We start from the raw sequence: 25,483 nt of genomic DNA on the forward strand, positions 1-25,483 counted from the left end.
TTCCTACTTACTTGAGTAAATACATTTAAATGCAATGGTAATAGTCATCCTTCTTTGACATTACAATTATATTTTTGTACATTTTCTTTACATTCAGTCTTTTCTTATGAGCTTCATGGCCTTTTTATAAGCACAGCTTGCTTTGCTTAATGACTTTTGCTATAAATGCTCACAACTTGACAAACGGTTAAGCTGCTCCTTTTTTCCTTTTAGCACTGCCCCTGCTATTTTAAAAATATCTTTGGCTTCCTAGCAACAACAGGGTGTTACAGACTATACTGATTTTATCCTGCCGAGGGACATGGAATTAACTAGCCTCTGGTTTGTGGTTCCTTTTTTAGGTATAGCACAATATTAAGACCAAAATTCGGGCACTAGGGATGCTTACAAATGTTGAGGGGAGAAAAGATTATAGCTATTGCTCCTGCCATGGCAGCTCTTGGTAGTAACTGAACTGAACGGAAAATACAGTAGACCCTTGAACAACACAGGAGTTAATCCATATACAACTTACAGTCCACCCTCTGTATCTGTGGTTCCTCAGCATCCAGGGATTCAACCAACCAGGGATTATATTCTAGTACTTACTGTTGAAAAGATGCACGTACAAGTGGACCTCTGCGGTTCAAAGCCACGTTGTTCAGGGGTCAGCTGTACTTCTTTTATGTGTATGAGATCTTGTTCTTTCCAGCATAACATATTGTGTTGTTATCCCTTACTTTTCTTAAAGTCTGAGAGTTCAGCCACTACCAAGACTTTCTTCCTCTACACTGATCCATTGTTCCACCCAGAAGCAGAGTATCCCACTCTTCTGCCACCTCCTCACTATCTCTGTTTTCTAGGACAATTGCCGGGGTCCTGCCCTGGCTGATCCAGGGTATTCGAAGCGGGGACGGCGTCGGCGACCTATTTATTTAAATATTTTATCAAAGATATACAGAGTAATAGGATGAGGATAGCTCAGTAGGAAAATTCAGTGGAGAAAAGAGGCTGAGTAGCTTGGTTTACGCGGGAGACCAATAAAACTTCAAGACAAGAAGTTTGCACCACTTACGTAGGCCACAGGCGTCCTTCCGTTCTCCCGAAGGAGAGGAGACACTGAGGCCTCCCCGGTCGGATCTTAGAAGCCCAGGCATAATTAGTAAGCATGGTGGGTTCCGCGCTCCAGATGGAGACTCAACCAGAGTGAGAGAGAGAGCGACATGGGGAGACCAGTATTTCGAGAAACTGATCCCAATTCTTTATTTTCCATGGTCTACTTTTATACACTGAGATGTTATGCAAAAGTCACGCGGGGTCAGCAGTCCTGACTTTTATCAAAGTCAGGTGCTTCATACAAATGTATACAGAGGTCTTAGGGGTGTTACATCATCTTCTGGCCAGGGGGGCCTGCTGACAATTTATGACCCTCTCCTTGTGACAGCGGTCAGTCAACCAGGACACTTATTTCTCCAGGGCTGATTATTCTCAAAACAGACACTACCCAAATAAAGTTACATTCCTATAGGGTGAGGGTGTAGTGGGTTTTAGTTAAGGAAAGAATTTACTTAGCCTAAGGTCTAACGTGATTAATATCAAAGGTTAATACTTATTTCTTCTATACATTCATTAATGTGTGTAAGGGCAGGGGATGTGGAGACTTAGCAACAAACATTGGCTCAACAAATGAAAAACCCTTCACCAATACAATTTCTAATCAGCCCATTATACTTATACTAATAGTTTTCTAACTTTTCTAAGGAACCTGTTTTTAGAAGGTTTAAAGCATCTCGTGCCTCTCATGGTTGGGAGGCTGTGAGCAATCACATGTGGCCGGACAAGCCTGTCAGGCAGGCTAGAGAACCTTCAGAGGAGTTTGTAGGTTAAAACACTCTTATCACGCCCAGGAATTATTATTAACTGGAGCTCTAAGTTAACTCCTTCTCCGAAAGAGGTGGTGGGGGACAGCCCCCCGTAAAGTCAGAGATGTAGGTGAAAGCACAAAGTAGTAAAGTAGGCAGGCTCTGGTTATGGGGGTAGATGCTCGAGGAGTTCCAGGGGGACTCCTGAGGCTCGTTCCCGCCTTTGCGTATGTCGAGCCTCCTTCCTCATGACCTTTGTCACGGGCGGAGTACCTCACTCTGGCCCCCAACAGACAATGGTTCTCAGCCTTGTCTGTAGATTGGACTAACTTGGAGAGCTTCACAAATATGGATATGAATCCCCCACCACAGCTTCTGGTTTAAACTTCCAAAGGGCTGAATATGGCATCAGCATTTGTACACCTTCATAGGTGATGCTAGTGTTCAGCCAAGGTCAAGAACCCTTCTAGGAGGTGTTGGGCAACCTGAAAAAGCAGACCAGTCACTATTTTATGAGACTATACCATAAAGGTCCCAGGGATACAAAGTCCATGTTATAAACAGGGCAAGTAAATACCTGCTTGCCTGTTGGCTTCTTTGCTTCCAGAACTCTTGGGATTGTTCAAGGCAGGGAACGATAACTGCCCTTTTTCAATATTCTTGAAAATTTCAAGTGTATAGGGCACTGACTTCTCCAGTTACTCTCCCAGTGTTTCCCTTTGTCAGCCTCACCTTTCTTCAATCTTTCCTAACCTTACTGTAATTCAAAGCTTTCAAAATCTTTCTCAACTATGAGATTAAGATAACATTTACAAAACAGGGCATTGTAGAGTTCATGAACCAAGAGGTTGGCAGCCCACAGTACTAGCTCCCTAAAACTATCTGAGAGGCTACAACAGAAGTCAGATCAGTTTTCTGACTGGGAGATTCCAGAAGGTCAACTGCAATCTGCTAATCCAGATTTTTTTTTTTAAATCCCATCTCTACACACTGAGGGAAGTGATGCACATTTAAAGATGTCCTTTGGGGTCAAACACTCCTCTACTGCTCTCTGATAGGATTTTAACTATCATAAATTAACCAATTCTTCTGAAAAAGGAAACTGATAATTGTTTATAATTATAGACCTTATTGGAATATCTGCTGCTGCTACTGCTGCTGCTAAGTCGCTTCAGTCGTGTCCGACTCTGTGCGACCTCATAGATGGCAGCCCACCAGGCTCCCCCATCCCTGGGATTCTCCAGGCAAGAACACTGGAGTGGGTTGCCATTTCCTTCTCCAATGCATGAAAGTGAAAAGTGAAAGGGAAGTCGCTCAGTCATGCCCAACTCTTAGCGACCCCATGGACTGCAGCCTACCAGGCTCCTCCATCCATGGGATTTTCCAGGCAAGAGTACTGGAGTGGGGTGCCATTGCCTTCTCCGATTGGGATATCTACTGCCATCTAAATAACTCTCCCAACATAGAGTTAAAAACCTGTATTCTGTAATATGAAATGTCAGTATTTCTGTACTGTGAAGGAAATTTGTACTGCGATCTTGAAAAAAGGGGAGAAGATTTAAAATTCTTTTAATATGATAGCCTATGTCTTAGGACTATGGTTCAAAAACTTTGAAAGGTTATCTGAGTTACTTGGGGAACTTGGTAAAAGTACAAAGACCCGGCCTACTCTGTTTCAGGAGCTTGGACCTCTGTGGTTTATTATTCACTTAGTTCTAATATACACCCAAGTTTGTGAACCATTGCCTCAGGGCATGAGATTGATCAAGCTAGGTGGTCACTCTAAAGATGGAGGCCTTAATGGAAGAGAGTAAATGATTCATTTTTCAGGATTTGAGGTGCTTTTTTCTTTCAACTAAACTAGAAAGCATTCTCTGCCAATGAGATTGTAGACAAAGTCCTCTGTCACTGTGGGCTGTCATCCCTTGATCTCTTGATTTCTGCGGAGTTGGGTGAGGCTGGTTAGGCTTCAAAGAAAAGAATGGATGGTACTTTTGAAAATACGGTGGCATCAATTTCCTCTTTATAAGGAATCTCGAACTTTAATATGCAAATGAGTCACCTGGAAACCATGTTAAAATACAGGTTTTGATTCAGGGTGGGGCCTGCAATTCTGCAGTTCTAATAAGCCCCAGGTTAGATGCTGATACTGTTGATTTGAGCAGTGAAGTTCCAGCTTTGGTTCTTAACCTTGGTTGCACACTGGAATTTCCTGGGAAGTCTTAAAAAGTGCTGATCAGTAGGTTGCATCTCTAGAGATTATATTTTTCTGATGAAATTGATAGAGATTATGGCCTGGGCCTCAAGAGTATAAGGAATTCTCTGGGTGACTTTCATATGCAGCAAAAATGGAAGATCCTGATCTTAGTCAACCATCAAACATCACCCATTTCACAGGAGAAACTCTTAAGTGGCTCTTCTAGTCACCTCTTTCAAACTGCAATGTACAATGTGCTTAGACAGCTCAGAGCACTGGTTTGCAAGTCTTGACCCCCTCCCCTGATACCCTGCCATACGAATATTTCATCAGAAGTTTTAAAATAAGAAAATAAAGACAACAGAGTCAATTTCATAAAGCTAAATTAATTCAAGCTCAAGGATGATTTTTGAGATTAAGTCATTTACACATTTTTGTTGTTAAAATGTCTTTTACTAAATGAAGACATTAACATATTTTATATGTTTATTTGTTTGTTTCTCATGTCCTTAATTTTCTAAACGAAAAGTTAGAAATTTTATGTTGATTGCCATATGGTTTTAGAAATTTTGCTGATCCATGAAATCTGAAAATCTGGAAGCTATGGGTATGAGAAATTAGGAAAATATGAGAAAAAAAAAAAAAGTCCAAGTACTTACAGTGGTAAGGACTCTGCACTTCCACTGCAGGGGTCATGGGTTCCATCTCTGATCGGGGAGCTAGGATTCCACATGCCACACATCTCAGCTGAAGAAATAAATCCAAGTCTAGAAAATATTGTTGCTGGAATATGATTTTCAATCTTTGATTGTATAATCTCTTGGATAAAGGAATTTTTTTTAGCGGTACTTGAATTTTATAAGCACCAACAGTTTTCTATGGACTGAATTCAGTCCATATCAGTTCAGTTCAGTTGTGTCCAACTCTTTGCGACCCCATGGACTGCAGCACACCAGGCCTCCCTGTCCATCACCAACTCCCGGAGCTTACACAAACTTATGTCCATTGAGTTGGTGATGCCATCCAGCTATCTTATCCTCTGTCATCCCCTTCTCCTCCCACCTTTAATCTTTCCCAGCATCAGGGTCTTTTCAAATGAGTCAGTTCTTTGCATCAGGTGGCCAAAGTATTGAAATTTCAGCTTCAGCATCAGTCCTTCCAATGAATATTCAGGACTGATTTCCTTTAGGATGGACTGGTTGGATCTCCTTGAAGTCCAAGGGACTCGCAAGAGTCTTCTCCAACACCACACATAGTTCAAAAGCATCAATTCTTCAGCACTCAGCTTTCTTTATAGTCCAACTCTCACATCCATTCATGACTACTAGAAAAATCATAGCTTTGACTAGGTAGACCTTTGTTGGCAAAGTAATATCTCTGCTTTTTAATATGCTGTCTAGATTGGTCGTAGCTTTTCTTCCAAGGATCAAGTGTCTTAATTTCATGGCTGCAATCACCATCTGCAGTGATTTTGGAGCCTAAGAAAAGAAAGTCTGTCACTGTTTCTATTGTTTTCCCATCTATTTGCCATGAAGTGATGGGACCAGATGCCATGATCTTAGTTTTTGGAATGTTGAGTTTTAAGCCCGCTTCTTTACTCTTTTCCACTTTCATCAAGAGACTCTTTACTTCTTCACTTTCTGCCATAAGGGTGGTGTCATCTGTATATCTGAGATTATTGATATTTCTCCCAGCAATCTTGATTCCAGCTTGTGCTTCATCCAGCCCTGCATTTCGTATGATGTACTCTGCATATAAGTTAAATAAGCAGGGTGACAATATACAGCCTTGACATACTCCTTTCCCGATTTGGAACCAGTCTGTTGTTCAGACATATAAAAAGGATTAATTTTCCAAATATACGATGATTTAAATACAAATCCATGAAATACTTACTAAATACATACTAGCTTTAGTTTTTATACAGTTTCTTTTGACATGGTAATATCATCAACTATTTTTTGATCTTTCACCATGAACAAGGCATCATACTATGCATCTTATGTAGGTTATCTCATATAACCCTCACAACAACACAATGAGATAGATACCATTATAATGGCTTTCAGTTCAATTCAGTTCAGTCACTCAGTCATATCCGACTCTTTGCAACCCCATGAATCACAGCATGCCAGGCCTCCCTGTCCATCACCACCTCCCGGAGTTCACTCAAACTCACATCCATCGATGATGCCATCCAGCCATCTCATCCTCTGTCATCTCCTTCTCCTCCTGCCCCCAATCCTTCCCAGCATCAGAGTCTTTTCCAATGAGTCAACTCTTCACATGAGGTGGCCAAAGTACTGGAGTTTCAGCTTTAGCATCATTCCTTCCAAAGAACACCCAGGGCTGATCTCCTTTAGAATGGACTGGTTGGATCTCCTTGCAGTCCAAGGGACTCCCAAGAGTCTTCTCCAACACCGCAGTTTAAAAGCATCAATTCTTTGGCGCTCAGCTTTCTTCACAGTCCAACTCTCACATCCATACATGACCACTGGAAAAACCATAGCTTGACTAGATGGACCTTTGTTGGCAAAGTAATGTCTCTGCTTTTCAATATGCTATCTAGGTTGGTCATAACTTTCCTTCCAAGGAGTAAGCATCTTTTAATTTCATGGCTGCAGTCACTATCTGTAGTGATTTTGGAGCCCAGAAAAATAGTCTGACACTGTTTCCACTGTTTCCCCATCTATTTCCCATGAAGTGATGGGACCAGATGCCACGATCTTAGTTTTCTGAATGTTGAGCTTTAAGCCAACTTTTTCACTCTCCTCTTTCACTCTCATCAAGAGGCTTTTGAGTTCCTCTTCACTTTCTGCCATAAGGGTGGTGTCATCTGCATATCTGAGGTTAATGATATTTCTCCCGGCAATCTTGATTCCAACTTGTGCTTCTTCTAGCCCAGCGTTTCTCATGATGTACTCTGCATATAAGTTAAATAAGCAGGGTGACAATATACAGCCTTGATGTACTCCTTTTCCTATTTGGAGCCAGTCTGTTGTTCCATGTCTTACAGATGAAGAAACCAAGTTATAGAGAAATTAAATAACATGTCCAAGGTCACACAGCTAGTAATTTAGAGACTCAAAATTACAAAGTCTAACTTATTATAAGACTAACTTATAATAACTAACTTATAAGGTATAAGGATACCTTCTAATAATGACTCTATATTTAATAAAACTACTATCATGAGAGGTTTTCCCTTTTTTGCCATTATAAAGAGTTCCTTAAAACTGAAATGACTAGAAGCCTCTGCTGTGGGGTTTCTGTTTAATAAGAAATAAGACATAATAATGAAAAAAGCAAGATTTTAAACAAAAAGCCATCCCTGTTATTTTTGTAAGGCTAAAACTTTAGCTGTGGGACCGCCATCACTCTGACACATGGAGAGAACTTAAACTCTGGATCCCAGATTCTCATTCCAGGTTTTTGTCATCTGCACATTTGAGGCAATGTATTATAATGGTAAGATCATGGACTTTTGAAATTAAACTGACTTTGGTTTGAAGATGAGTTCTTCCAATGTAATGAGTTGTGTGAGCTGGGGCAAGTTACTAAACTTCTTTGTATTTCAGGTCCTTCAGCTATAAAATTAGAATAGTTATATCCATCTTCACTGCCCAACAGAGACGTCCCATGTCAGGCAGAATGGCCCAGCTCTGGGGACCCCACTGTGCTTGGCCCTTGGTGGGAGCAGGCTGGGGAGGTTGTGGCCTTGACAGAAATGCTGTGACAGATCCCAAAGGTGCAGCACCTGGGGGCTGTCAGCTAATGGCACTCCTTCCAGAAGGTTCTCTCTTGAAAAACAATCTGTGTATTTACCTCCATGGTTGCCACACTGCTACTTTCTATTTTGTAGTGAAACTGCATACTTGAGGGGTGATGTCTCCCCTCCCAAATGCCACAATCCAGTTTACTAATTTTTCTCTATATATCTTGTCTTTGGTCTTGTCCCTTTCAACTTTACCAATTGTCATATATCAATTATAGTTCATCATTACAATTGATAGGCCCACAATTGGCTTCTTAGCACTGCAAAAAATACTACAATCAAGGCTAAGACATCAGGGGAACAACATCTGGCTTCTGTAATGACTACATATTTATCATTAGCTTTTAAACCTGTCATGTTGATAGGTAGTTGTAACAGTAAAAATCCTCGTGTATTAGCATTTCTTATGACTCTTTAAGATCCTAAATTACGAAGGAATCATTGAGCCTAATCAACTTGGATAATCTTTTCCTCATTTGCCACAGTGTGTTGTCTAGCATGACAGATGCCGTGCTGGCGCGAGTGTACAAACAATCAGATCTGGACCTCCTGGCTAAAGAAGCTTCCATCCCAATTGTCAATGGGCTGTCGGATTTGTACCACCCTATCCAGATCCTGGCTGATTACCTCACGCTCCAGGTTGGCTTACTTCTTTGCCTCACACAAGAGCAAAATCAATAAATAATTCCTAAGTAGCTCTAAATGGAAGCATTTAAATTGTGGTATTGGTGTTTTGTTTTCAAATAACATCTTGGCAGAGATGCATAGCATATGTGTACAACTTGATATCCAAGGAAGATAGGGCATTATTGAAAACAGACTAGAAGACACTTCAGTTCTCAAACCTTTGCTTTATGGGTGCCATATTTAACACAGTGGATGAACAGGGAGTGCTGGAGCACAGAAAATGGAAACATCTTTATGTCATGCATAATACGTCAGGTTCTATGATTTGGGAGTGAAGACTGATGGAGAGTGCTTTTAATATTCAAAATGGTAAATTACTAAATCACTTTCTGAGAAGAAGGCCATTTGCTATTATTTTAATAAACTGCTTAAGACTGGAGTTAAGAGCATGCAGAATTCATAGAATGGAGGTGCAGATTTAGGCATGTCCCTTCAAATTATGAACCTGAATAACTTTGAAAGATTCATCCTGTTGGGTTGGCCACAGCCAATCTACATAGTCTTGCCACTGGGAATCCTAACAACCATGGTTTCTGCATCTATGAACTATTCTGGGAGACAGGGCCAACTGGACAGGTCCACCTTGCTCCTCATTTGAATATGCCACACACATGTAAATGTGAGGTTAAACTCAATATGAAACTCTTGGGTGATGAAGATAAGATGAATGCAGAGAGGATATACTATGTTAGAAACCAAGCAGCTGTTACATACAACGTATGGCTTTACATATATGCCAGATAATTTAATGCTTCTCGCTGGGGTTTCATCATTACTAGTTTATATATTCATGAGGGACAGTGAAATGTTCTATTTATCATATTGTCCCCTGCAGGACCTGGTGCAATGCCTTTATAACAGACATGCTCAAAGTAGGAGTTGAATGAATAAATAGCAGCTTGTTAAGAGCATAGAATTTAAATCAGATGGACCTGGATTTACATCCTAGCTTAGCCCCTTAACTAATTTGTGATCTCCAAATTCGTTAGCCTTTCTCTTTTAAACATCTTAAAATCTTTACGCTTACATTTAAATCTCTTTACATTTGTAAATATATAAATGTATACAATATATGAAACCTACAGACACTTCAAGAAAAGTAAAACAAACACCCATGTGCCCATTATGCAGTTTTGGCAAATCTTACTTTAGAATTTTTTGTTTTTAAGTAAAATATTACAGGGACTTCCCTGGTGGTCTGGTGGTTAAGACTCCAGGGTTCCACTGCAGGGGGTGCAGGTTCAATCCCTGGTCAGGGAACTAAGATCCTACAACCCCATGCAGTGTGGCCAAAAAATATTACAGGTAGATTTCAAGTCCGCTGTGTAACTATCTTTGATCCCATTTCCTCCAACCCCTCAAAGACATTTTATCCTGGTGTTTGTATTTATGATTTCAAAGCATATGTTCATACTTTAACTGTCCATGTCAATATCCATAAGAAATCAAGTATATTAATGGTTTTTCAGCTATATAAACAGGAACATTCTCAATACCCATGCTATATTGTTCTAGGTGCATTGCATTTCCCCTTTCTTATTCTAATAAGTATAAGCTTCATAAAGGCAGAGGTTTTTGTCTCCTTTGTTCATTGTTATATCTCCAGGGCCAAGGACAGTGTCTGGACATGGATAGTTCTCAATTGTTGACTGAAAGAACAAATGCAACACAGATTCAGATTTGTGATATATGAAAATATTAATCTTCACATGTTCATATGATGTCTTGGCTTAAGATATTAGGATATTTTTTGGTGATTAGGACTTCCTTTTGGTGATTGTACCTTCATGTTATCAAATTGCTCTGTATAATGCAAAAAAAAAAAGTAGTTTCTTCATTCCAACAAAGCATTTAAAATCGAGATGTGGACTGTTTCTTTTATAGTAACTCTAATAATTGTTTCACAGAAGTGGATTTCCTCCTGGATGTAATTTCCTCCATCCCTTGCCTTTCAGGAACACTACGGCTCTCTGAAAGGCCTTACCCTCAGCTGGATTGGGGATGGGAATAACATCCTGCACTCCATCATGATGAGTGCGGCTAAATTCGGGATGCACCTTCAGGTGGCTACCCCAAAGGTAGGGAAACTTTCTGCCTTGAAACTAACCCCCCTTTGAAAGCATTCCCAGATACAATTACCTAGTGAAAAACAAACCTCTCTTCCATTCAAGGAGAGCACAGTTGAGGCTACAAAATTTAGGTTATGTTGCTATCCCTACTATTACAGCTATCCGGCCTCTTTTTTTTTTTTTGTATCCGGCCTCTTGAGTGTCCAATTTCTCATCTCTACAAAAAGAGATAATCTTGGCTGATGCCTTTCATCTTGTGAGTTTCTGTGTTAAAAGCATGTCTGAATTATCCCTTTGAATGCCCTGAAACCAGCCATTATGATAACTGGCTTTCTTGTGTATTGCTACCACAAAGGCTGAAGAAAATAATGAAATCCAGACAGCCTAGAAATCTCAATGCATGGGGAAGATGCTGTCATTGTTTGAATATTACAGTTTGGTGGAAAAAAATTCAATCTAATGTGAAGGACACAGTGATGGCGTCTGCATCAGCTTAGTGTTTCAAAACTCAAATCCAAGGGTCCTTCAGCCTTTTAAATCTGAATCCTGGCTGCGAAGCTGACCTACCCTACTTCCTGTCCTGCTGTTAATCTCTCACAGGATGTATGGGAACGGGAACAGGCCTCCTTTTATAGGTCCAAAGTAACCCTTTTGATATATAAGAAACTAGTAATAATTGTTGTCTGTGAGAAGTGAAGCTGGGAGGTTCAAGGTTAGAGGTAGGAGGGAGACTTTATTTCTGCAATATATCCTTTTATATGGTTTAAATTTCTTAACATGTAAATGTTTTACATACATGATTACATAAGTCCATAAATAAATACACTAAAATTAAAAAGTGCAGATCCTCCTAGGAGAAGCCCTATGTTACAAAACTCCCAGCTTCGAGTATAGGATTAATAGATGCAAATTAGTATATATAGGATGGCTACACAATAAAGTCCTACTGTACAACGCAGGGAAATATATTCGCTACCCTGTGATAAACCAGAATGGAAAAGAGTATGTATATTATATGTTTACATATATGTATGTATGTTCTTTTTATATATAATGGCATCTCCTTGCTGTGCAACAGAAATTAACACATTGTAAATCAATTAAACTTCAAACATTTTTTAAATTAATTTTATTTTTAAACTTTACAATATTGTATTAGTTTTGCCATGTATCGAAATGAATCCGCCACAGGTATACCCGTGCTCCCCATCCTGAACCCTCCTCCCTCCTCCCTCCCCATACCCTCCCTCTGGGCCGTCCCAGTGCACCAGCCCCAAGCATCCAGCATCGTGTATCGAACCTGGACTGGCGACTCGTCTCATACATGATATTACACATAGATACTCCTAGCCTCATACGGAATGAGTAGGCCTTTTAGAGGATAAAAACTAATCCTACAAGTGACTCATACACAAATCAGTTCTGAGTGATCCCCACAGAACCTTTTACATAACCCATCTCTACCAAATTCTTTTCTTCGTTACGTTTCTTATTGGTTATGATTTCTGATCAGGAGCCTTTTGGAAGAAAAATGCCCCTAAATAGAAGCCATTGCAGAAAACAAAGGACAGAATTGACCTTTCCGTTAAGGGACGATGATTTATAGTATTGTGCACCAGTGTGTTTCTGGCTGAGCATGTGTTTGCTGTTATCGCAGCGGTCAATGCTGTAGTTCACTTTGATAACCTAAGACGTTCAGAGGTGAGTGTATGAGGCCTAAAACTCACTCTCTGCTTCTGCTTCTTGAGTTTAAGATTGACTAAGGGATTTCTTTGGAAGAAATGATGCTAAAGCTGAAACTCCAGTACTTCGGCCACCTCATGCGAAGAGTTGACTCATTGGAAAAGACCCTAATGCTGGGAGGGATTGGGGGCAGGAGGAGAAGGGGACGACAGAGGATGAGATGGCTGGATGGCATCACTGACTGGATGGACGTGAGTCTGACTGAACTCTGGGAGTTGGTGATGGACAGGGAGGCCTGGCGTGCTGCGATTCATGGGGTCGCAAAGAGTCAGACACGACTGAGTGACTGAACTGAACTAAAGGGATTTCTAGGGACACGGGACTATCAGGAAGGCCACAGGCAAACTAGAGTGATCTGGTCACCCAAATATCATGTCAGGCACAGTGCTTCGAGCTGATCCAACAGGCGAGCTCTGGAGTGGAGGTTATGCCCCAGTGTTGCCCCAACCTGAGACAGGGAGGATGGGCTTTTATCCTTGGAAGCAGTCATTGGTCAAGGGCAGCATGGAGAGGTGGGTGGTGAATCCTCTGGCAATTTTTTTCTTTGTGCTTTACTAGCTTCAGATTTTATCTTTGGATTCTTTTTTTTTTTTTTTTATAATTGGAAGATAATTGCTTTACAGTATGGGCTGGCTTCTGCCATACAACAATGTGAATCAGCCACAAGTACACATATGGTCCCCTCCCTCATGAACCTCACCCCCCACCCCATCCCACCCCTCTAGGTTGTCACAGAGCACCAGGCTGAGCTCCCTGTGCCCATACAGCAGCTTCCCACTTTGGCAGGAAGAGCAGCTGGGGAGTCAGAGGGCCATCTCCTAAAGAAGAGCTGAGTGTTAGGTATTAAAAGCACACTGATGGGGACGTCCCTGGTGGTCCAGTGGTTAAGAATCTGCCTGCCAATACAGGGGACACAGGTTCAATCCCTGGTCAGGGAAGATCCACATGCCACTGAGCAGCTAAGCCCATGAGCTGCAACTACTGAAGCCCACGCTCTAGAAGCCTGCACACCGCAGCTAGAGAGTAGCCCTCACTCATGGCAGCTAGAGAAAGCCCTGGTGCAGCAATGAAGACCCAGCACAGCCAAAACTAAAACTAAATAAATAAATAAGTATATTTAAAAAGCACACTGAAAAGGGAAGAGGGGGCAAAAGATATAGATCAGGGTCCTCTGAGGGCCTCTGGGTAGAGCACCAGCATTGTCTGCTGCATCCTGCCAAAACCAAATGCAACAAACAAGGCAAAAGAAAATATTTTCCCTTCGTGTTCCTGCTGAACCAGTTCGAGTCAACGTACCCTGCTGCCTTAGTCTCCCAGGACTGCCATAACAAAGTCCCACAAACGGGGTGGCTTAACACAACAGAAATGTATTCTCTCACAGCTCTGGAGGCTAGAAGTCCAAAATCCAAGTGTTGGCAGGACAACACCCCACCACCACCACACATACACACACACACACAATGCCTCTAGGGGAGGATCCTTCCTTGTCTCTTTCCCACTTCCAGTAACTTCAGGCATTCCTTGCCTTGTGGCTGCATCACTCCAGCCTCTGCCTCCATCCTTCCTTTATTCCCATTTTCTCTGTCCATATGTTCCTCTTCTTATGAGGATATAAGTTATATTAAACCTAGACCAACCCTAATCCAGTATCGGTTTAGTTTAGTTGCTCAGTCATGTCTGACTCTTTGCAACCCCATGGACTGCAGCACACCAGGCTTCCCTGTCCATCACCAACTCCCAGAGCTTACACAAACTCATGTTCATCAAGTCAGTGATGCCATCCAATCGTCTTATCCTCAGTCGTCCCCTTCTCCTCCTGCCTTCAATCTTTCCCAGCATCAGGGTCTTTTCAAATGAGTCAGTTCTTCGCATCAGGTGGCCAAAGTATTGGAGTTTCAGCTTCAGCATCAGTCCTTCCAATGAATATTCAGGACTGATTTCCTTTAGGATGGACTGATTGGATCTCCTTGCAGTTGAAGGGACTTTCAAGAGATCTTCTCTAACACCACAGTTAAAAAGCATCAATTCTTCGGTGCTCAGCTTTCTTTTTGGTCCAACTCTCACATTCATGCATGACTACTGGAAAAACCATAGCTTTGACTAGATGGACCTTTGTTGGCAAAGTAATGTCTCTGCTTTTTAATATGCTGTCTAGGTTGGTCATAGCTTTTCTTCCAAGGAATAAGCATCTTTTAATTTCATGGCTGCAGTCACCATCTGCAGTGATTTCGGAGCCCAGTATTACCTCCTTTTAACTAAGTACATCTGCAAAGACCCTACTTCTAAAAAAAGGTCACATTCTAGGACTGGTGGTCCAGTGGTTAAGAATCCACCTAGCAGTGCAGGGTACATGGGTTCGATCCCTGGTCAGGGAACTAAGATTCCACATGCCCCGGAGCAAATTAGCCTCTATTATTGAGACCATGGAGAAGGCACTGGCGACCCACTCCAGTACTCTTGCCTGGAAAATCCCATGGATGGAGGAGCCTGGTAGGCTGCAGTCCATGGGGTCGCGAAGGGTCGGACACGACTGAGCGAATTCACTTTCACTTTTCACTTTCATGTATTGGAGAAGGAAATGGCAACCCACTCCAGTGTTCCTGCCTGGAGAATCCCAGGGACGAGGGAGCCTGTTGGGCTGCCGTCTATGGGGTCACACAGAGTCGGACACGACTGAAGAGACTTAGCAGCAGCAGCAGTGAGACCACATGCTCTGGAGCCCACACACTACAACTATAAAGACTGTGGCCTGCAATAAAAGATCTCACATACTGAAATTAAGATCCTGAGCATGCAATTAAGACCCGACACAGCCAAATAAATATATTTTTAAAAGGTCACATTCTGAGGTTCTGGTGGGGAATAAATGTTTGGAAGACATTCTTCTACCTAATACACTTGCCATGGAAGAAATGCCAGGTAGGCAGCATAGGGTGTCACCTTATTATATATAGTAAACTTTGGGTACTCAGAGAGCTAACTCTTATAAGAGAGAATTCTCTCTCATTCAGCAAAAACTGAGATAAAAGGTCAGATTTGACATGTGAATAAGGTAGTTCTTCATTTTATGGGAAAACAGCACGCTTTTGCTGCAAATCTAGTCTGAGGAAGGGCTCTATATTAATGCAAACAATTTTACAGATAAAATATATATTCACAATTATTGTTCCCTGCTATAAGGTGTTTTTGGAAAGGTTTTATTCTGTTGGAGAAATACATGATTTAAACATTTTATTGTATGTCCAAGATATTAACATCAAAGGGAAAAAATTCCAATGTTACAGAGTAATTTCAGTATTGTTCTTATGCAGAAACTCATTTAAATGATAACAAGTACTAAAACCTGGTTAAATCTGGGTGGGAGTAAGAGTTTTTAAAAGTCTTCTGGAAAGTCTGAAGTGTAGAAGGTGCTCCATCAATTTATAAGTAGACCCATTTCCTTTAAAGATAAAGCTAGCAGGTTTATTATAAATTTAAGAAGCACTGAAAAATTTCCAAGGCCATAATTAATCTATTTCTCCATCCTTTAACCAAGAGTAACTTACATGTTTGAGAAAACATAATTTTGTCCTGGATTGTAAAGTTATTCCATAAACTATTGATGGTAATGATTTTAACATTGTTCTAAGTGAGTATTTAGACTGAACTGGGTTTGTTAATCACCTTCATCTGGTTTTGAGATTTATGTCAAAGCCAATGAGTGATTTAGTACTGAAAGCTTAGCTGTGAGTAAAGAATTCCTCTTTGTATTCTCAGTCATGGCCCAATGCATTCAAGGTTGGGTGATTTTGTAATTTCCAAACCACTGTATTGGTTCTCTAAGTACTTATTGATTCCTTCTATAAGAATGATTATACTTGGAAGTATAAAACCTGCTTTCCAGAGGGAAGGCTGAATTTTCAGGGCAGGAGGTACCTGGGGTAAGAGCCAAGCCTCTTCATTTATGTTTACCGGTATGAATGGTCACAACATGAGTTACTAAATTAGCAAGCCTTTATTAATTAGCTATTTATGGCTATTGAGGATGATAAAGCTGCAAAAAGATCTGCAGGAATCATCACCATCTGATAGCTTCTATCCTCAAGAATTTTTTTATTGAGAGAAGGAACTATGATAGATAAACATGTGTAAATAACACAATTTCCAATGAATAAACCTGAACATCCCTGTTGTGGGCTGAGTTTCCTGAGAAGCCGACTCGGAGACAGGTTTCAGCCTACAGGTTGTTGATGCTGGCGTGCCCTTAAGAAGGGCGGGGAAGGAAACAGGAGAAATCAAACTGCGATGCAGGCCCGAGAGCAGCCTCAGCTGACCTGATAGAGAATTCTAGATCTGAGATGGTCATTTAAGTGTTGTCGCAGGTTGGGAGGAGGGAGTCAGGTTTTCATGTCCCCCCATCAATCAGTCCCTGAATGCAGGTGGCCTTGGAAGGGTATGCGACCTTGGGTGCATCAGCTCTCTGCAGCTGTGCCAGTGCCCAACTAGGGCTGACAGCTGAAAGCCACCTTCCAGCACATGCGCAGCAGCTGGAGCACAAGTCCATTATTCATGAAGGGGATCTGGGTGGCATACCACACCCATCGCTGTGCCCTACTGAGAGTTTATAAAAATGAGGCATAAATCAATTCTAAGAATTCAGGAAAATGAGAAGGATGGGGAAGCTGAGAATAATGATGGTGTTTTGACTGACGAGCCTTCCACTTGGAGGGTCTGGAGGTGGGGCTGGCCCAGGGTTTTGACAAAGGAAGAGCTGACATGTTCCAATAAAGACGCCCAGGAGGAGACAGAGGGGGAAGCGTTCAAGGGTGAAAGGCTGTGACGGCAGCAAAGGGCAAGACGTGTACAAGTATGACAATGAGATTGGTTTTCCTGCAGCAGATGTTGAGAAAAATTAAGAGAGACAGAAGCAAGAGATGTCGGTGGGAAGCCTTGATACCCTTAATCAGCTTCGACTTATGGAACAAGTGGTAAACATTGAAGGCTTCGGAGATTATTCGTGCTGCTGTGTATAGCGCAGATTGAAGGAAGATGGAAGAAGACGGGCTACCTGTGGGGTCTAGAAGAGCTGGGGGGCCTTCAGCTGTTTCCACAGTGTCCCCTCACCTAAGATCAGATCAGATCAGATCAGTCGCTCAGTCGTGTCTGACTCTTTGCGACCCCATGAATCACAGCACGCCAGGCCTCCCTGTCCATCACCAACTCCCAGAGTTCACCCAGACTCACATCCATCGAGTCAGTGATGCCATCCAGCCATCACATCCTCTGTTGTCCCCTTCTCCTCCTGCCCCCAATCCCTCCCAGCATCAGAGTCTTTTCCAATGAGTCAACTCTTCGCATGAGGTGGCCAAAGTACTGGAGTTTCAGCTTTAGCATCAGTCCTTCCAAAGAAATCCCAGGGCTGATCTCCTTCAGAATGGACTGGTTGGATCTCCTTGCAGTCCAAGGGACTCTCAAGAGTCTTCTCCAACACCACAGTTCAAAAGCATCAATTCTTCAGCGCTCAGCCTTCTTCACAGTCCAACTCTCACATCCATACATGACCACAGGAAAAACCATAGCCTTGACTAGACGGACCTTTGTTGGCAAAGTAATGTCTCTGCTTTTGAATATGCTATCTAGCTTGGTCATAACTTTCCTTCCAAGGAGTAAGCGTCTTTTAATTTCAGGGCTGCAGTCACCATCTGCAGTGATTTTGGAGCCCAGAAAAATAAAGTCTGACACTGTTTCCACTGTTTCCCCATCTATTTCCCATGAAGTGATGGGACCGGATGCCATGATCTTCATTTTCTGAATGTTGAGCTTTAAGCCAACTTTTTCACTCTCCTCTTTCACTTTCATCAAGAGGCTTCTTAGTTCCTCTTCACTTTCTGCCATAAGGGTGGTGTCATCTGCATATCTGAGGTTATTGATAATTCTCCCGGCAATCTTGATTCCAGCTTGTATTTCTTCCAGTCCAGCGTTTCTCATGATGTACTTTGCATATAAGTTAAATAAACAGGGTGACAATATACAGCCTTGACGTACTCCTTTTCCTATTTGGAACCAGTTTGTTGTTCCATGTCCAATTCTAACCGTTGCTTCCTGACCTGCATACAAATTTCTCAAAAGGCAGGTCAGGTGGTCTGGTATTCCCATCTCTTTCAGAATTTCCCACAGTTGATTGTGATCCACACAGTTAAAGGTTTTGGCATAGTCAAAAAAGCAGAAATAGATGTTTTTCTGGAACTCTCTTGCTTTTTCCATGATCCAGTGGATGTTGGCAATTTGATCTCTGGTTCCTCTGCCTTTTCTAAAACCAGCTTGAACATCAGGAAGTTCACGGTTCACATATTGCTGAAGCCTGGCTTGGAGAATTTTGAGCATTACTTTACTAGCGTGTGAGATGAGTGCAATTGTGTGGTAGTTTGAGCATTCTTTGGCATTGCCTTTCTTTGGGATTGGGAGACCAGAGTGAGCAAGCAAGGAACCTTGGGTGCAAAATTCATGCTTGCATGACTGTCAGTGAGTGCCTCACTGAAGTCCTGACCCTGCCCTCACCAAACAAACCCAAACACATATATTTCAGCGAAAACAGTACATTTGCTATGCAAAGGCAATTTCAAAGCCAGCTCCCTGCCTGCAGAACACTGGCTGGAGAGACTAAGATGTGTGTGCAGGCTCTTAGTATTTAGCTGAGACGCTGAGGGGAGGTTTCTCTGAGGAGGAAACATTTGAGCTGAGAGCACTGAGACCTGAAAGCATTATCCACATGGAGTGGATAGGAAAAAGCATTTCAGACCAAAGGAAAACAAAAGCATTAAAAAGAAAAAAACAAACCGCTTGTAGAAAGACTCTGAGACAGAAATGCAGTAAGTTGTAGACTTATGTATACAATCTTCTTAAACTATTAGAGGAACAAGAAAGGCGCTACCAAGAGCTGGAAAGCACCACATGCCGTTTATCTTTAGGACTAAAGAGGTCAAAAGTAATCAAAGCAAAATGGGGCAACTGATTACCTTTTTAAATTCCCAAAAGCACTCTTAAGCTTTCAAATTCTAGATGTCAACATCATATTCTACTGAACATGAGGAGTAGGCATGTTCAGTAGGTTGGGCTACGACTTAAAGCAGAAACAGGAAAGAGCAGGAATATTGTTGAAAGTGATGCATATATAATTAAAAAAAAAAAAACCCACACCAAATAACAGTTAATTCTTTCCCCTGCAGGGTTATGAGCCGGATCCCAGTATAACCAAGATGGCAGAGCAGTATGCCAAGGAGGTACGCTCCTTATATGTAAAGGTGTCATTGTCTTTGCCTGTTTCGTGAAGTTCTTTAACCAGCTTGCTTGTGTATGCCAGAACGGTACCAAGCTGTCGCTGACAAATGATCCATTGGAAGCAGCTTGTGGAGGCAATGTATTAATTACAGACACTTGGATAAGCATGGGACAAGAAGAGGAGAAGAAAAAGCGGCTCCAGGCTTTCCAAGGTTACCAGGTTACAATGAAGGTACAAATTGATGCCTCCCTGAAGGTTCATTAATCCCATTCATAAAGGCCACAATCAGCTAATCACTCAACCACTTTTGGGAGAGCAGACCGTCCTTTCCTTCCTTATCAAGGACACGCTGATTGTATCCCCCAGTGATTTCTCTCCTCCTGAAGATGAGCTCTGCCCTTTGGAAAGACACTTTTGTCCAGAATGAAGGAATTGAAACCCAGGCAGAAGAGAGAAGCCAGCCTTTCCCTCTCGCAACAGCAGAGGCATCAGAATGCTTGATGATCTGTTCAGATATACTAGGCGACTTCTGTTGCAAGTAGTTTCTTTTGATTTTAGCTCTAAGAAAAGCCCCATAGTTCAGTATTTCAGGCTAGCCCTTGCCTCTATTTTCCAAGGACTTTTTTTTTTTTAATTTTATTTTATTTTTAAACTTTACATAATTGTATTAGTTCTGCCAAATATCAAAATGAATCCGCCACAGGTATACATGTGTTCCCCATCCTGAACCCTCCTCCCTCCTCCCTCCCCATACCATCCCTCTGGGTCGTCCCAGTGCACCAGCCCCAAGCATCCAGTATCGTGCATCGAACCTGGACTGGCATCTTGTTTCTTACATGATATTTTACATGTTTCAATGTCATTCTCCCAAATCTTCCCACCCTCTCCCTCTCCCACAGAGTCCATAAGACTGTTCTATACATCAGTGTCTCTTTTGCTGTCTCGTACACCGGGTTATTGTTACCATCTTTCTAAATTCCATATATATGCGTTAGTATACTGTATTTATGTTTTTCCTTCTGGCTTACTTCACTCTGTATAATAGGCTCCAGTTTCATCCACCTCATTAGAACTGATTCAAATGTATTCTTTTTAATGGCTGAGTAATACTCCATTGTGTATATGTACCATAGCTTTCTTATCCATTCATCTGCTGATGGACATCTAGGTTGCTTCCATGTCCTGGCTATTATAAACAGTGCTGCGATGAACATTGGGGTACACGTGTCTCTTTCCCTTCTGGTTTCCTCAGTGTGTATGCCCAGCAGTGGGATTGCTGGATCATAAGGCAGTTCTATTTCCAGTTTTTTAAGGAATCTCCACACTGTTCTCCATAGTGGCTATACTAGTTTGCATTCCCACCAACAGTGTAAGAGGGTTCCCTTTTCTCCACACCCTCTCCAGCATTTATTATTTGTAGACTTTTGGATCGCAGCCATTCTGACTGGTGTGAAATGGTACCTCATAGAGGTTTTGATTTGCATTTCTCTGATAATGAGTGATGTTGAGCATTTTTTCATGTGTTTGTTAGCCATCTGTATGTCTTCTTTGAAGAAATGTCTATTTAGTTCTTTGGCCCATTTTTTGATTGGGTCGTTTATTTTTCTGGAGTTGAGCTGTAGGAGTTGCTTGTATATTTTTGAGATTAGTTGTTTGTCAGTTGCTTCATTTGCTGTTATTTTCTCCCATTCTGAAGGCTGTCTTTTCACCTTGCTAATAGTTTCCTTTGATGTGCGGAAGCTTTTAAGGTTAATTAGGTCCCATTTGTTTATTTTTTATTTTATTTCCAATATTCTGGGAGGTGGGTCATAGAGGATCCTGCTGTGATGTATGTCAGAGAGTGTTTTGCCTATGTTCTCCTCTAGGAGTTTTATAGTTTCTGGTCTTACGTTTAGATCTTTAATCCATTTTGAGTTTATTTTTGTGTATGGTGTTAGAAAGTGGTCTAGTTTCATTCTTTTACAAATGGTTGACCAGATTTCCCAGCACCACTTGTTAAAGAGATTGTCTTTAATCCAAGGACTCTTAAATCCAGATTAGTTTTGCTAACTGCCTCCAGGGCACTCCCAGGGGAATTCCATCTATTCTGATGCCTTTCATTAAGCTCTGAAGCATGGCTTGTCAACCTTGAGCGTGACTGAGAATTGACTGGAGTTGTTAATACACAGCTGGCAGGACCCCCACTTCTCCAGGGATTCTAAATCAGTAGGTCAGGGGTGGGACCCAAGAATTTGCATTTCTGCCAAGTTCCCAGGTGGTGCAATGCTGCTGCCCCAGGGTCAAGCTTTGAGAACCACTGTTCTGCAGGAATATCCTAAAAGTCAGGTGTATATTGGGATTCTGTCTGCAGAGCAATTCCTTTGTTTGGTGGAGAATGGGATTAAGCAATTGCAATAGATGTTTTATTGATAAAATATTTAAAATATAAATACAAGCCCCTTATTTATACATGACAATAGAATGAAATTAGAAAAATAAAGTGAAAATGTATTTGCCCTAGCCCCTTAACAGTGACTATTCCCAGAGGTAGCCACTGTTTAACAATTTGATGTGTCTCTTTGCAGACCTTTTCTGTGTATTTACATATTCCTATACACACCCACACCCCTACACCTCTAATGATTTATCATAAATGATAGATTAGACATATTATTCTGACTTACTTTTTCCACTTAACAAATCTTAGATTTTCTTGTCCATTCATTTAGATATTTTTCCTTCTTTTTAATGACTGCATAGAATTCCAAAGTATGAGTGGGCCTTATTTTATCCATTTCCTGTAAAAAAAAAAATTAGGCTATTTCCAATTATCCCAATTACAAACAATGCTGCAGTGAAGATCCTCATATATATATTTCTTTGTGCAGGTATTATAGAGAATAGAATTCTCTATAATTTAGAGAGAATTTAGGGAGAAGAATTTCTGGGTGAAGTAGTATATACTTTTTAAAATATGAGAAATACTGCTAAACTGCCCATCCAAAAAGATTTGACAATTTATAACTTCCTTCCACACTCTCTCCATTTATTTGCTATTTACACTTGTAATTTTAAAAAATCTGTATCTCATGCTTTTTAAAATTTGTGTTTCTTTGATTACTAGTGAAGTTAAACATCTATGAATGTTTATTGGCCATTTCCATATGTTTTTCTATAAACTGCTATCATATTCTTTCATATTATATCATATCATATTCTTTGCCCATTTTCTATTTTTTTTTAACAAAACAAAAAAGGTTTAGCACAAAGGCAGTAATTTTGAGGGAAGAATTTATGAGGGAATATAGTTTTGAATCTGTAAGTGAACAATGAAAATGGATGGGAAAATGTAATTTTTAGGAATTAACTGTTAGAGAAAATTAAAATTGTTAGAACATTTACATGAAGAATGAATCACCTAGTGTATAGTGCCCATAATCCTGTTTAATGCAGTCCTATCTCAGAGCTCTTTTTCAACATTGTTTTAACCAGTAATTAAATTTGCTTCAAGTGCTAAAAACCATAATTTGGAGACAGGCTAAAAAATATAATACAATCATGTAAAGGCAACCTTTAATATATTGGGTTGGCCAAAAATTTCATTTTGGTTTTTCTGTACCATCTTACGGGAAAACCCAAATGAACTTTTTGGCAAACCCAATATGTTGGGATATAATTGGTGATTTTTGCTCTCATCTGCATCTTACCCTAGTAGAATTCTTTACTGAAAGGTCCACTATCTCACTAGACAGAGTACTAGAAAGCTGAATTAGTGGTTTTATTTGGAGTGGTGATCTTCCAAATTAAAAAAATGACTAGAAAGTTTCATAAGCTGAAAGTATATACATTTCTGCTGGGTGCCTTGAGCTGAAATCCTCAGTCTGCCCCTTTATCTCTCCCTTTGCATGGACCTTTGAGCTTCCCTGATGGCCCAGACTGTAAAAAGTCTGCCTGCAGTGCAGGAGATCTGGGTTCAATCCCTGGATCAGAAAGATCCCCTGGAGAAGGAAATGGCAACCCACTCCAGTATCCTTGCCTGGGAAATCCCGTGGACGGAGGAGCCTGGCAGGCTACAGTCCATGGAGTTGCAAAGAGTCGGACACAACTGAGTGACTTCACTTGACTCCAGGTCAGAGACGCTGACTCTGAAGAAGACAAATGTGATAGCTACATATCAAAACACAGTCTTATCTCCATCTCTTCTGTAGACTGCTAAAGTTGCTGCCCCTGACTGGACATTTTTACACTGCTTGCCCAGAAAGCCAGAAGAAGTGGACGATGAAGTGTTTTATTCTCCACGATCTCTTGTATTCCCAGAGGCCGAAAACAGAAAGTGGACAATCATGGTAAGCAAGAAATGGGGATTGGAGGATGGGGAATTCTCTGTGTGGCTCCAACTTGGTCATTCACGCCTTTTGGTAAACAATAAGCAGCTGGTATTACCCACATACATTACTTGCTCATATGGTATCTATTTTTTTCCAGAAAGTTCACAGTAGGTCATTAGTGCTTAAAGCATGTATAGTTTTTAATGGAGTAAGACTGACCCCCATGTAAATATATCTATTTTAGTAAAAATTCTTACCATTGTTGATCAGCCTGAACACTAGCCACCATTGCCTGTCAACCATAATAGGTTGTATAATTCTTATACAATAATTTTAGAATCCCCTTGTTAATGTTTACAGAAGCCCCTAATTCAGTGCCTGGCACAAAATGGGCATTGAAAGAAATATTATTTCCTTCCTCCTCTCTTTCTTCCCTTCTGTCATTGCCTAGGTAATTGTTTGGTTCTCTACTGGCTTTAGACAGTAGAGAAACATTGTTCTTAGGTATAGAACATTGCCAAAATTGCAGCAAGACTAATCTTAAAAATTATTAGTCCCTTTAACAAAATGCCACTAGTTTCATCTTCACCACCACTATTCTTGGAAACATTAACCTCACATCTCTGCTTTACAATATCTCAAATACCATGTTTTTCTCTGGAAAATGGAACACTCCAGTGCCATAATTTAGTACCACCATTTTTTAGTTTTTGGTGATTTAACTGATCTCCATTACTATATCAGCTAGGGTCTTCCTGGAAAACAAAAAAAGTCTACTTCAGGTAGAGAAATACAAAGAAATTTGTTAAAAGACATTAGGCACTTCCCAGAATGATTCATTATTGTATATCACATATTCAGAAACACAGGCAGGAAAACTGCCCAACAACACTGTGCTTCTTTTGTAACCAAAACACCACTGACACAGCCTCCCATAGCCTGGTACCTAATGCCCTGGAAACAAAATGCCAGATAACCCATTATAGCTTCCATGGAGGAGAAAATGGCAACTGGCTCCAGTATTCTTGCCTGGGAAATCCCATAGACAGAGGAGCCTAGCGGGGAGCCTGGCAGGCCATGGTACAGGGGATCACAAAGATTCAGACACGACTGAGCACACACATACACAAAACATTTAGTATGTTATCTAATACACTGTAAATATTGTTATTATAATTATCATCACCACTATCGTCTTCATTGTTGATCTAATGCAGAGATTTGAGCTCCAGTATGGCTTCCCTGCTGGCTCAGATGGTAAAGAATCTGCCTACAATATGGGAGACCTGGGTTCGATCCCTGGGTTGGGAAGATCCCCTGGAGAAGGGAACGGTTACCCACTCTAGTATTCTTGCCTGGATAATTCCATGGACAGAGGAGCCTGGCAGGCTCTAGTCCATGGTTGCAAAGAGTCAGACGTGACTGAGTGACTTTCATACACACACATGAATCCCTTTGCAATGAAAAGTGGTATATCAGGCCCAAGTTGTCATATCTAATGAGAGGAATGACTTTTTTTTTTTTTTTTAACTGTACCTTTCAGCTTACAGCCTCAGGACACTAACTTTGGCCAAAATGGCAATTATCATGTCATTTAGACCAGTGC

General features: G+C 41.1%; 1 protein-coding gene across 1 annotated transcript in view; it reads left to right on the plus strand.

Moving 5' to 3' along the window:
- The window catches only part of OTC (ornithine carbamoyltransferase), a 76,301-nt gene that overhangs the window by 43,386 nt on the left and 7,432 nt on the right, over window positions 1-25,483 (plus strand). Inside the window, exons 5-9 of the mRNA XM_027534269.1 lie at window positions 8,299-8,452; window positions 10,456-10,578; window positions 19,518-19,571; window positions 19,652-19,801; window positions 23,758-23,895. Coding sequence (XP_027390070.1) covers window positions 8,299-8,452; window positions 10,456-10,578; window positions 19,518-19,571; window positions 19,652-19,801; window positions 23,758-23,895 — 619 coding nt within the window. The remainder of the gene's footprint in view (window positions 1-8,298; window positions 8,453-10,455; window positions 10,579-19,517; window positions 19,572-19,651; window positions 19,802-23,757; window positions 23,896-25,483) is intronic.

Source organism: Bos indicus x Bos taurus, chromosome X, assembly GCF_003369695.1.
Source record: "Bos indicus x Bos taurus breed Angus x Brahman F1 hybrid chromosome X, Bos_hybrid_MaternalHap_v2.0, whole genome shotgun sequence".
In the NCBI taxonomy this organism is placed as follows: Eukaryota; Metazoa; Chordata; class Mammalia; order Artiodactyla; family Bovidae; genus Bos; species Bos indicus x Bos taurus.